Source organism: Narcine bancroftii, chromosome 3 (genome assembly GCF_036971445.1).
Source record: "Narcine bancroftii isolate sNarBan1 chromosome 3, sNarBan1.hap1, whole genome shotgun sequence".
Lineage (NCBI taxonomy): Eukaryota > Metazoa > Chordata > Chondrichthyes > Torpediniformes > Narcinidae > Narcine > Narcine bancroftii.
The window spans coordinates 336,975,083-336,988,519 of record NC_091471.1 but is presented as its reverse complement, the minus strand read 5'-3'; the positions used below and the strand labels follow the sequence as shown (position 1 = coordinate 336,988,519).

General features: G+C 36.8%; 1 protein-coding gene across 2 annotated transcripts in view; it reads left to right on the top strand.

Annotated features, from left to right (window-relative positions):
• LOC138759274 (putative leucine-rich repeat-containing protein DDB_G0290503) overlaps nt 1-13,437 on the top strand; it is a 257,041-nt gene that overhangs the window by 226,794 nt on the left and 16,810 nt on the right. For both annotated transcript variants that reach the window (XM_069929427.1, XM_069929428.1), the window contains exons 17-20: nt 2,888-3,035; nt 6,639-6,756; nt 9,502-9,661; nt 12,125-12,238. In XM_069929427.1, the coding sequence (XP_069785528.1) occupies nt 2,888-3,035; nt 6,639-6,756; nt 9,502-9,661; nt 12,125-12,238 (540 nt within the window). The remainder of the gene's footprint in view (nt 1-2,887; nt 3,036-6,638; nt 6,757-9,501; nt 9,662-12,124; nt 12,239-13,437) is intronic.

Below are 13,437 nucleotides of genomic sequence, written 5' to 3'. Positions count from 1 at the left end.
GTGAATTGAGTATAAGTGGTAAAATTTTTTGTAAATGGAAAGTACTTTTTAAAAATCTGCCCACTGTTTAATTAGTTTTGAGGTTCTTAGTTGCAACAATCCTTTATGGAAGAAAGGATAATGTGTCATTTAACACTCAATACTGTCCTTTGGGTGAAATTCAGATGAGAATAGACCATGGTTATTGTGCATTGTTCTTTGAAGTCAGAAGTCATGAACAGGTTATTTTTGAAGAAATTGAAAGCAAAAATCCACATTTTGTATTTTTTTAAATTTACAGCTGATTCTGGCCAGTCACACCCAAATTAACCTACAACCGTGTATGTTTTAGAGGGTGAGAGGAATCTGGAGCATTTGAAGGAAACACACTCAGACACAAGGAGACATGCAAACTCCTTACACACAGCACTGATTCAAATCCAGATACTAGCACTGTAATAACATTGTACTAATCACTAAGCTAACCACGGCCTTGCAATGCAAAATGTGTATTGTTACAAAGACAGTCACGTAATCACGAAAGTGAAAGATTATATTGGATGAACTTACTCAGCCTGTATGAGGAAGCATGTTCCAACATTACCAGGAAGAGAATAGATATGAGAATGGAAAGGAAATTATATTTTCTTTTTTTTCTCTCAGAGTATTAAAATAAGATCAAAATCAATAAATAGGATGAATTTTGCATGTCCCAGAATCATTATCCTGAGATGATTTGGTGGGAAAAGAAAAATTATTGAGGGGGATTGTTACTTAAAAATAGTCTGCAGTGATTTTCAAATGTTGTTTTCTGCTTAGTTAACCAGTAATGATCAGTAAGTAGCAAAATAATGGAAAAAAAATGAAATACTACGACTCATTAATAGGATGTAATAATCAATAGAGTATAAACTAGCAATTTTAATTCTTGTAATAGTAAGATGTTCTGAACAATTGTGCACAACATTTTAACAATGGAAAGGTTTATAGATTGAACTCCTTTACATAATTGGTTGCCCAATTATCTCCATGTCACCATGAGGAAATCCAGCCTGTTGTTGCATGGTAAGTATCAATGTTAAACTCCACTGCCATATACCACAGTGATTGCCTCAAAGTATTATTGGAAACCATTCTGTCTGTTCTGCAATTCATTAGAGCCTAATCTCCTATAAACAAAGGAAGTTCGTGATTCACATTTCTATTTTGGAGGGATTTTTTTCTTGTATTCTGGAGCAGATGAATGCTTTTTTTTCAGCCAGGAATATTTTTTAATGACAAGGAAATAATTTCACTGTATCTGAAGTGTGCAATGAATGGGGGGGGGGGGGGAAAGAGAGAGAGAGAAATGAAATAAAACCCAGTCTCTTCTTGTACACTTTCTGACAGAAAACAACATGAGAAATATGAGTGAGTTCCATCCTTTAGCCAGTGTGTGCTGCAGTGAAAGTTAATTTAATTCCAGATTTATGTTGTTAGTTGGCCCCAACCACAAGAAACAATCGGATTGATACCTATGTACAGACACTCCTCTACTTATGATGGTTCAGTTCGGATGGTACAATAGTGTGACTGTTGTTAATCATTTTCATGTAATATGTTAAAATAAGGTAATCACAAGCATCGTTGATTTTTCAAAGATGAATTCTTTGTCGCCTCCTTAGTCAATCGTTTAGTTCAGTCGGAAAGCTTTCAGGGACTGATACAGCACAGGTGGGGGAGAGCTGGGCATTGCGTTCAATGTGTGACCGATAGAGGGCCATGGAAAGAGAGTGGGGCAATGGGATTAGTGTGAGAACTGATATAGTGCTGTTGGGAGAGAGTGGGGCAGCGGGATCACTGTGAGGGCTGATACAGAGCTGTCAGGAGAGAGCAGGACAGTGGGAGCAGTGTGGGAGATGATAAAGGGCTGTGGGTAGAGAGCGGAGCAGAGGGATCAGTGTGGGGATTGATACAGCGCTGTCAGTGATATATAAGGTATACCTATATTTCGACGTGATTTTTTTTGGCTTACAATCTCTGGTTTGTCGGATGCAGCCTCATAAGTAGAGGAGTACTCTGTAGTTATTTGCACTTGGTTTGGGAACATCAAGGATTGACTGGCTTTCCTTGTGGAATCTCACATCAATTGTTGTCTGCCATTTTTAAACATGAGCAGGTAGGAAAGAGGAAAAGGGTATAAAATTGGAAAATGAAGCTCCAGGAATAATGAAATAAAAACCTGAGACAAAAGTCAAATAATAGTATTGTGCATTGCATGATAAAAACAGCCATAGAAGTTCACAGTTGCCAAAAATTCTGCTGTTAGCCTTTTGTTGTTACATAACTTCATCAGTGCTCGTCTGCATCATTCTGTGCAGTAGATCTAGAATTAATCGTATCCAATGGTATTTATAGACCCGGTCGGTCCCTGGCAGTTTTATTTTGTGATACTGTGTACATTGGAAGCTTGAGTAAAACTTGCAGCACCACATCAGCCAGTGAGTGGCGATCAATGAAAGTTGATCTTTGACCAACTTCCTATTAAGGATTTGAATCAGGGATCCAGCTATGAAAACACAAGATGTTGAACATTAGAATAAACATTGCCATTTTTGTTTCAATTTGTAGTAGCAAATTGTAAATCTGCACTCTTATTATCACAACTATTACTGAGCCCTTGCTATTATATCGATTTTTTTGTTCAAAAAAAACCCTACCAATTATATTTTCTAATGAAGATAATCAGGCAGAATAAATGTAGATACAAAACTCTTTTTCATTTGATATGAATCTGATTAAATATACTTTCAATAGGACAGGATGAATTTGGACTAGGGCAGCATTTATGTTATAACTCATTACCAAATCTATTTTTGGGGGGGGGGGGGTAATGCTCATAATTAGTATTTTCCCTTTGACATTCTAGGCTACATGTGAACGTGGTTTTTCTGCTATGGAAGAATCTCATCAAAAGGTAATTGAGGAACTCCACCGGCAGCATCAACGAGAGCTGGAGAGCCTGCAAGAAGACAAAGAGCGGCTGCTAGCTGAAGAGACGGCTGCCACCATCTCTGGTATGTGAAAATGGATGAGAAGAGTATAACTGACTAGAATCTTCTGATTAAATTTTTTTAATTCTTATGAATGTTATGTATCATGTACTCTGCAATACCTTCATCCCATTTTCCATTACTGTAAGGAAAATTCCAAACATCACCGTTGCATGATTTCAACTTAAAGGATGGCACTGATAACATCCAATAATTAGCAAAGACACCTGTCAAGAAATTTATGACTCAATTTGACTATGATTCATTTGGAATCAAAAAATGTTTTGGGGAGATTGAGATTTGCCCATCTTTGCACAATATCCAGTCCAACTAACTTGATGTTAAAAATGTTAACTTCAGAATGGTCTTAGCTATCTAACTCAAGTTCAGGTTTATTGCACTGATTGCACTTGTACAACCTGACAGAACAGCGTTCTCCAGTCCTTAATGTAAAACATGCAAACACACAACCAGACATAGCACTGATACAGACAAACAATACATATTATTGCAATTATCTCCCTTTATCTTTGCTCAGACAGCATGCAGATTATGTGGTTTTGACTCGTTAAATGAAAAGTCTGTTTTAAACAAACATTGATTTTTTTCACTCTTTATTAGAACTTAATGCATTAAGAACTTTGATTAAAAAACAATTAATAAAACAGGCAGTAAAATGTTAATATATTCAAAAGAACGTTTAAAAGAATGGTCAAAAACAATTATCAGGACCTTCTTCATTTTGCTCTGGTCCTACACAGTACAAAGGGAAATTCAAAACTAAATTGTTTATTTCAAACATGCAGGAAAAAATTTTTTGACTTAAAGGCTGTTACTGTGGAGACATACTCATGGAATTCAAAAACATTTCTAGAAGCTTGCAACTTACAATTCATTTTAACTCTTACACATTGCATGGCAAATATAGATAAAACCATAAATAAATACTGTTTAGTAAATTTTAGAGTCTCGGATGGTTAGTGTGAGCAGTTCATTTTGTTGTTCAGCATTCTCACTGATGGCGTGAGTATTTGGAAGATGCTATATGCAAGGTGGTGGTGCTCTTCAACAATTCTGTGCCCTCTTCATATGAGCTGTTTTAATGTGGCCTGCAGAACACTTTGACCACATATAACAATAGTGCACTTAAGCACAGAACCAGGCCTCTTGGCCTATCTATTCAATTGAAAATTATTATTATGTTTACTCTCATTGACGCACCCAAACCATAGCCCTCCCCTTCATAACTAAATATTTAACTCAACTTACATACATCATTAGTTATTGGTGCACATTGATGTTCACACAAAGAATTTCCCTATCTAAGTTTCCAAGACCATAAAATCGAAATCATTGAGTAAAACAGCTGAGTTTCATAAAACTATAGTGTGTGGGTGGTTCTTGCATCCGTCAGTATTTCAGCTGATCAAATGATTCATTGACAAAACATTGTAAATACTGGTTTCTATTCAGGGAAAAATGGAACATGAACTCTACGTGATTCAAATTATGACAATGAGGACTGGAAAACCAGATTCTAAGAATCGAGATGATACAAATGAACATAATCTTTTCATAATTTTAGAAACCTTTGGTGCTCTGTTTATCAAGCTGTTGCATTGATTTTTCACTTATTGAAGTTGTTTGTTTCAGCTTTAGTTAACATTTTCCAACCTTAAACAACTCCACGTGATGCTTAAACAAATCTGCCTCATTTGGCATTTACAAGGGACCAGTAAATGTAAGAAGCACAGGAGGGAAATTAACAAACTAACTGGTTTTGGGGAACAGGGATACAGATCTTTTTGAAATCCTTGTTATTTCTTCATTAGGCATCGATATTTTGATATTTGTAACTGTTTCATTACCTCATTCTTGTTCTGTAATGTTCAGTATCTTTGCTTTAACTGACTATAATGTACAGACACGGAAACTTATTTGACTTGATCTTACCTGTTATCCTAATTTAAAAGAGCATTTTTCAGCCATGTTGGAAGGATAAAAGATCAGCGCCTGTCTGTCTGCAGAAAGGACTTTAATCTGCAGAACACTAAAAATGTGCTTGAAGATTGTTGACCTTCTGGAATTCTGACACTCAATTCAATTTCTCATCATTTTTCCTAATCTCTGTAATCTTCTGAACAACAAACTGTAGACTTTGGAACCTTTATCTTACCTCTTGTACTTTTTTCCAGCAATAGAAAGGCCCTGTGCTGCAATGCAGATTAATTCACATCTCTGAAAATCAATTTTAAGCTGATTTTATTTCCTTATAATGAGAGCTGGTCATTAATAGACTTGCATTTTTAAAATTAGACCCATAATATAATGTGATTTAAATATTTTGTATTAACTGTAATAATTGTAATTATTTTAATTATTAACAGCATTTGTAGTGTTGATATAAATGGGTGCTTGATGGTTTGACGATGGGCCAAAGGACTTGTTTCCATACTGTATGACCCAATAGCCCCTTTTACACTTGCTTCTCACCCTAAATTGGATTTTCAGTGTCCTGGGATAGGAACGGCGTTTTTGCTGTTCACACTCGACCACTCTTAACTGGGACACTGCACGCATTCACACTTGCAAGGAGCCAACTCTGGGGTTAGGACTGTTCTACCTTCTACCGATGACGTCATGACACATCGAGCAATGGTGGACCTGCCCTAAACCCTGATCAATGTATTATGATCTTCTATTTGAACAAAATTAATTATGCCTAATTATAACATAATTAAAGTTTATTTAAGTACAGTACGAGCCCTGTTGTTGTGCTGATCTATATAAATATAGGGGGCCGTGGGAAAGTGCTAGCAATAAATAGCAATAGTAGATCATTTTTAACAGTGTGGGAAAATTGGCAGTGCTATCACGCACAATTTATAACTACTGTGGGGAAAAAGCGATGGCTGACCTGCCTTCCCAGAATGCCATGTCGCAGAGAAAGGGGCTGTATTCACAGCTACATGCATGGAGCACTCATGGAGAGGTTTCTCTGCGGCATGGCACTCTGGGAAGTCAGGTCTGCCACCGTTTTTTCCCACAGTCTTTATAAATTGAACTATAGTGCTACCACCTTTCCCATGTTATTTAAAAATTGCCCACTATTGCTATTTATTTCCTCTCTCTTTCTCCCGCTGTGACTTTCCACAGCAAAATTTATACCTTCATTTTAATCTTTTCTTACCTCATGTTCCTGCACTCATGCAAAAACTTGGGTTATTTCTATCCCAGATTGCAACTGCCCATTCTACACTTGCTTGATTGTAACGCTGGCATCTGCAGACGCCGGGGATTGTACTAGGGGTTGAGGCAGTCTACTCCTGGCATGAGATGACGTCAACTGATGCCGGCGTTGAGAAGATTTTCATTTCACACCAGATTGGCTGTTAATTCCTGGAGGACTTTCAAGTGTGAAAGAGGCTAAAGATTGTTGGTGGGGGTAAGGTGATAGAATATCACAACAACTCTTGATAAAAAGACTTGGCTTCACCATATAAATTGATGTCATCTGTTAGGGAAAGCAGTGAGAAGAAGTTTAATAATATTTTTCAATCCATTTCCAATTGTTTCTTGTAGATTTTATGGCTTGCAATTTTGAAATCTACTTTCTTTTTTACATAGCTATTGAAGCAATGAAGAATGCACACCGAGTGGAACTTGACCGTGAACTAGAAAGGATAAGGAAATCTCAAAACACTAATGTAAACGCAGACCTTGACGAAATATGCAAGCAGCATGAGTAAGTACAAGATGAAGAATTTTGACCAAGCAGTCCAAACATAAATTCTGGCCACACTTTGGCTGAGTCATTTTCCTGTAGCTTATCCATTTATAGGCATTTTCATTCCAGATAGATCTCAGCTGTAATACTTTATTTCACAATAGTGTCAGGGTATTTGTATTTAGTATCTGGCTATTAGTGCCACATTGATTATCAGAGTCTTACTCTGAGACCTAATAGATACAAAATAGGTGAAAGACTATTTGCTTTCACTGAATCTCCTCTAACTGTTTACTTAGTTTTGAAGCTTTTGTTGAGATTTTTATTGCACAGTTTTTTTCTGTCGTTGATAAGATGTATTCACGCATGACATTTCAGTGATTGACTTGGTTACACTGTCAATATGAGGCTCTCGGTCCACAAACTGTGAAGCATCCTCTTAATTAAAATGAAATTTTGCTTTCTACCTCCAAAATAAATGCAAGGAACAGTGCCGAAAGGGAGAAGGGAAGGAAAGCTTTTTAAAAATGTTTTAGTTGTTTATTTAAAAAATCTTTTTCAATATTTTTATTATTTTATAAGTAAATTGGCCATAGAGAAGAAGAAGTATCCAACAAACTATTGCATATGGCTACAAATAACCTGATACATTGAAAATATTCCCTGTATTTTAAAATTAGTCGTTTCACTAAAGTTCAATTAAAATCCTGCTAAAGTTAAAAGAAAAAGAAAAAAAAGATACAACATGTAAAAATTATGCTAATAATCTAACCCCTCCCTTGTGAAGTTATTGGTTGAACATGTGCGTTTCACTACTGTAAAAGGGAAACCAACCAAACCACAAAACAGGATCTAAATAATCTTATAAATTATGAAAATAATCAAGAAAAGGACCCCATAAACTTAGAGTTAAAATTCATTTCAACAGTAGAACATTTATTTTTTTTCCAGTCAGATGCCATCACATCAGATAGCTATTGAATATGAGTAGGAGGGACAGCATCTTTCCACCTCACTAATCTAGCTCTTCTTGTGATAAGGAGACCAAAGGTAACTACATGGGATTGTAACCAAGCAAATTCAAGTCCATTGGCTTGCTTATTCCAAACAGGGCAAGAAAATGATTAGGAATCAAATTAATATTAAGAACTAAAGACAAAGTACAAAAAAATACTTTCCCAATAAATGGAAAGAGAAGGACATGACCAAAACATATGAAACAATGTACCTTCTTCAGTCTTAGAAATAGTAGAATAAATGAACCTTGGAGAAGGAAACTCAATGTACTACTTAAATTGTAATAACGAGGGACCCCCAAACCATTACAGCTTCAGCACAATTCTGAAAAGTCAACTCAAAGTTCAGTCTTAGAAATCTTGTGTTGAAACTCAGAACCTTTAAACTGGTTTCAGAAGTAGTTATGAAGTAGGTGAGAAATTAAGACTTCTCAAATTCTTGTCAAGTTGCTTCTTATGAATGATGTGTCACATCTCCCTCCTTGAGTAGGGGTACAAAACTTATGACTTCCACGATGCGATGCTTCCACAAACCCAGGCAAGGGTTAAACCAGTGGTGCTCAACCTTTTTCTTTCCACTCACATAAAACTTTAAGTATTCCCTCTGCCATCGGTGCTCTGTGATGAGTAAGGCGTTGCTTAGGATGTGGGTAGAAAGAAAAAGTTTGAAAAATACTTTTAATTGTACATAATTGACTCATCATGTGCACGGTTTCATAACTCCAAAGGAAATATGCCAATAACAATTTTTCTCAAGCAAAAATAACCACCTTAAGCAATCCCTTACTAATCACAGAGCACTGACGGCATAGGGATTACTGAAAGTGGTATGTGACTGGAAAGAAAAAAGTTGAGAACCACTGGGTTAAATGAAATGACCATTAGAATTGGCATGATCCAAATACAGAACTGATCCTGTTTCCAGTACCTCGACATGGATCAATCAAAAATGACCATCACAATGGCCACAGTAGATCACTGCTCTCCTCTAACAAGGAGAAACGGCAGAAGTGACCATCTCACCTGAAGTCACTTCAATTCTGTCTTTCCAGATGACTTTCTGATGAACTAAAATGCTGGGGTTTTTTTGTCTCAATGACTTGCTTGATCAATACTGGTTTTCATCTTCAATTTTCCAAAAGCCTGAGTCATAAGCAGATGGCTTTCTCTTTGATCACATGTCTTCTTGAGTAAACATCCATTGTTACAGTCTTTCAGTTGAGAACAATAATACTGTTCACAGCTTTGAATTAGGTACCAGGTCATCTGTTAAAAATTTTGTTATCTGTGAGTGTCTCTCCCGGTTCCAACCCCCCAGTTATTGACACTCCTGTATCAAATCTCCACCTAGAAATCAGGCCACATTGAAATACAGTATAATACCTATTATTCCTTAAGCTTTTCGCTCAACTTTTGGGAAGGCTCATCTGATGTGTAAGGTACATGTTTCAGAAAAAAAAGTTTTCACTGCAAAAAGTTTTTTCCTGCTTTGATCTAACTAGCTTGACCCACTCCTCCCTAAATAACTTTACAACTACCTCTTTGAGAAAAATTCCTCTTTGAGACAATTTTTTCATTTGAATAGAAAGAAAGGACTTCCACTGATCACAATTGATTACCATCCATGTAGAATATAGTAATATATAAATGTACTTTATTACTGAAATGTAACTGACTAAAATATTAAAGATTGAATTTATCATTCAGCAGAACAGGACTAATGAAGTCTTTCATATTTGTTTAACAGTGAAGAGTTGGCATCCTTGCATCGAGAAATTGAAGTCCTCTCTGAACAGTACTCCCAGAAGTGTCTAGAAAATGCTCACCTAGCTCAGGCTTTGGAAGCAGAGCGACAGGCATTGAGACAATGCCAACGTGAAAACCAGGAACTAAACGCACATAACCAGGTATGATATGTCTTGTATCACCCATAAGTTTTGCTAACATACCAGGAGAATATGTAACTCTCAAAATACAATGTAAAATTGTATTGCTAATGTACTGGAATGGGGATGTAAAAAAAACTAAGAATTGGGGAACCTCATTGAACTTGTTCTGAAATTTAATGAGGTCATGTTTGATCTGTGATCAAACTATATACAATAAAAACCCCTGTTATTTGAAATTCAAGCAACCAGGAATAAAAATTGCAGAAATAAACAGGTAAAAAAAATGGGTGCACTTTGCTGTTAGTTCGCCGATCATGCAACACACAATTTCAAGCAACCAGTAAATTCACTTATCCAGTATCTATCCATCCCCATAGATGCAGCATTCCAGGGGTTTTACTGTACCATAAATATATTGACTATAATTAATATTTAGTTAATAAAGGTATACTTCTCATATTTAGAATTAATATTTTACCCAACAATAATTTCCATTTGCAGAAGAGAACCTTGAAGCTCTGTCATACCTTGCATGTAAAATAGTTTCCTGTTCACTACTGAAAAATCTGACTGATTTATTTGACTCTGGTCTCAATCCTTTCATGTTGCAATCAATAAAAGTGGTTCCTCCTGGTTAGTTCTTCTTATATTTTAAGAACTTTAATGTAGTCATTCCTTGACCTTCTAAATTCAAGTGTGCACAACACTAGTTTATAATTTCTGCTCATAATTTAACTGTTAAAATCTCGGTACCATTTTGATGAATCAACACTGCAATTCCTGTAGGTCCAATATATTCCTTCCGAGAGGTGATACTCAATGTTTTTCAGTTGGCCATTTAACCAAGACTTTTATAAAATAACTATTTCTGCCATGGATTGCAGTCTTTTCAAGGTTATCATTCTATTTTTTTTGTTCATTTGTCCATGATCAACAAAGTTTCTTCAGATTAACACAATTTCTGATCTTGAAACATTGAGAAGGTACTTTGTTCTCCTCCTTTAGGTCAAAGTGCATAAATCTACATTTCAAGTTCATTATTATCTGATTGTACCTGTACAACCTGTTGAAACGGTATCTCTTGAGACTATGGTGCACACACAAAACCACACAATACGCAGTACATAATGATCGCATAAATAATCAAAATAAATATTTTGGGATGATTTATACAGTTACAGCATACTATTCATCAGTCACACAGCCTGTAGGAAGAACCTATTCCCCAGCCGGCCAGTCCTTACTTTGATGCTCCTGTACCCCCTCCTTGATGGTAGTGGGTTAAAATACTGTGCTCTGGATGGAAAGGGACTTCTACAATTTCTTGAGCCCTATTTAGACAGTGCTCATAGTAACATCGTTAAAAAGAAGCTAGGGAGACCCCAGTGATCCTCTCCTCCATTTGCCAATATTGAAATCTTTTTTCTCTATTTCCAATTTATTAATGTGGCTTAGTAATTGTATACTTCTCTGATTGTTTATGCAGAAATTGAAATATACTGCTTTCTGACCCTCCATTTAAGTTAATAAAGTTACAGCCCAAAAATAGACCACTGACACCCTGACAATTACCCTACTCTTGTCTAACATTCTCATCCAGTTTCTTAGCCTTCAATTTATGACTTTTCATTTAAATTCAGCTGTTTCTTCGAGGCATCAAATGCATTCTGGAAGTCAGTGGAAATGATGTCATGAACATGATAATTATTTGGAAGTATTTCAAAGTGTTTCTAATTATTTTAATTATTAAAACAATTTATGTAGTTTTCAATGTGTGATCATCAGAGATATTTCAAAGTTCAAAAGCTTTTGGATTATTAGAGCAATTCTGAGGCTTGGCCTTAGAGGTTCTCCACCTGCACTTTACTCACTCTTGGAGAAAGTCAGCTCATTTGGCCTGTATCCAGGAAAGGTAAGTGCATAGGGCTGGGCATAGCTGACAGCATGTCCAGGCAGTGGACTAGGTCATGCACAAAACAGCCCAATTGGGTTTAGCATTCTTGACTTGCCCTTTACAATTCCATTCTTGTACTTAGTGATCAACTGAATTTTTCTTTAACATATGTTTCGCTCCATTACTGGTTAGAAAATCTAATCATCTCCATACAGCGGATTTGGCTAATTGCTTGGTTTCTTTTTTCCCCTATCTTAAATAATGTAAAATGTCCAATTTTTCAACCTAAAGGAATGGAAAGTTACCGTGACAATATTTGCAGTGTTCTCATCTGCTTCTTTTAAAATGCTAAGATTGCATGCATTTGATTTTGGGTATTTATAGCCAATTACCTATTATTTTTCTCATTATTAACAATTTGCTTTTATGAACTTCGATCCATAAATTGGGGCTTGAGATAATCTGATTTGCAAAGCTTCTATTGCAAATACTAAGGCAAAGTAGTATTTCGATTTGCTGTCCTCCCTCTTGTTTAAAATATTGAGTATTTACCCTCGTGTCACATTGAGCTTTATTGTTCCTAATAGGAGCTGAATAATCGTTTAGCTGCAGAGATAACAAGGCTGAGAACAATGATGACCAGTGATAATGGGAGTGATGCTCCTACTCTTTCACAAGGCAAAGAAGTATATGAACTAGAGGTACCCGTCCATTTTAACATTAGTTGTAAGTTGTACTCAGTTATGATTTTTCTTTATATCAGATTGCTATACTGGACAGCTCCTACTTATGAAGACCTGAGGTTTGGTATCTTCAGAATACTTTCAATATTAAGAATTATGTGATATTATTTTGTGTTTGAATGATGTCATCAGACGCTCTAGTCGTTCAGGATTGAAAGTGCTGGAAAAGATCATCAAGATTTGGACGAAGTGAACAGATCAGTTGAACAATGAAATGATTAATGTTGGAGGGTCTGTGGGAATTCAGGACCAGGCAAATGTGCATTCCATCTCTATAACATAAAGAAATCGTCAAAAGAAATTAAATTTTGTAAAGCAGTAAAATACATCTTCAAGATGAGTTTGTTTTTTTTTATCATACAATTGTAAAGGACAACTGGATGAAATGTTATTCTTCAGTCCTCAATGTGTGTGTTAAAAAAAAATCTTTGGCTTGGCTTCGCGGACGAAGATTTATGGAGGGGGTAAAAAAGTCCACGTCAGCTGCAGGCTCGTTTGTGGCTGACCAGTCCGATGCGGGACAGGCAGACACGATTGCAGCGGTTGCAAGGGAAAATTGGTTGGTTGGGGTTGGGTGTTGGGTTTTTCCTCCTTTGCCTTTTGTCAGTGAGGTGGGCTCTGCGGTCTTCTTCAAAGGAGGCTGCTGCCCGCCAAACTGTGAGGCGCCAAGATGCACGGTTTGAGGCGTTATCAGCCCACTGGCGGTGGTCAATGTGGCAGGCACCAAGAGATTTCTTTAGGCAGTCCTTGTACCTTTTCTTTGGTGCACCTCTGTCACGGTGGCCAGTGGAGAGCTCGCCATATAATACGATCTTGGGAAGGCGATGGTCCTCCATTCTGGAGACGTGACCCATCCAGCGCAGCTGGATCTTCAGCAGCGTGGACTCGATGCTGTCGACCTCTGCCATCTCGAGTACCTCGACGTTAGGGGTGTGAGCGCTCCAATGGATGTTGAGGATGGAGCGGAGACAACGCTGGTGGAAGCGTTCTAGGAGCCGTAGGTGGTGCCGGTAGAGGACCCATGATTCGGAGCCGAACAGGAGTGTAATACAAACACGATAACTGCAGTCCACATTATGGTAAAGAAAGGACCCAATTTCATTCTTTTTCATTGCATTCTGGTATGAAAAAATTTTTTAAACATGAGTGCAAATTTA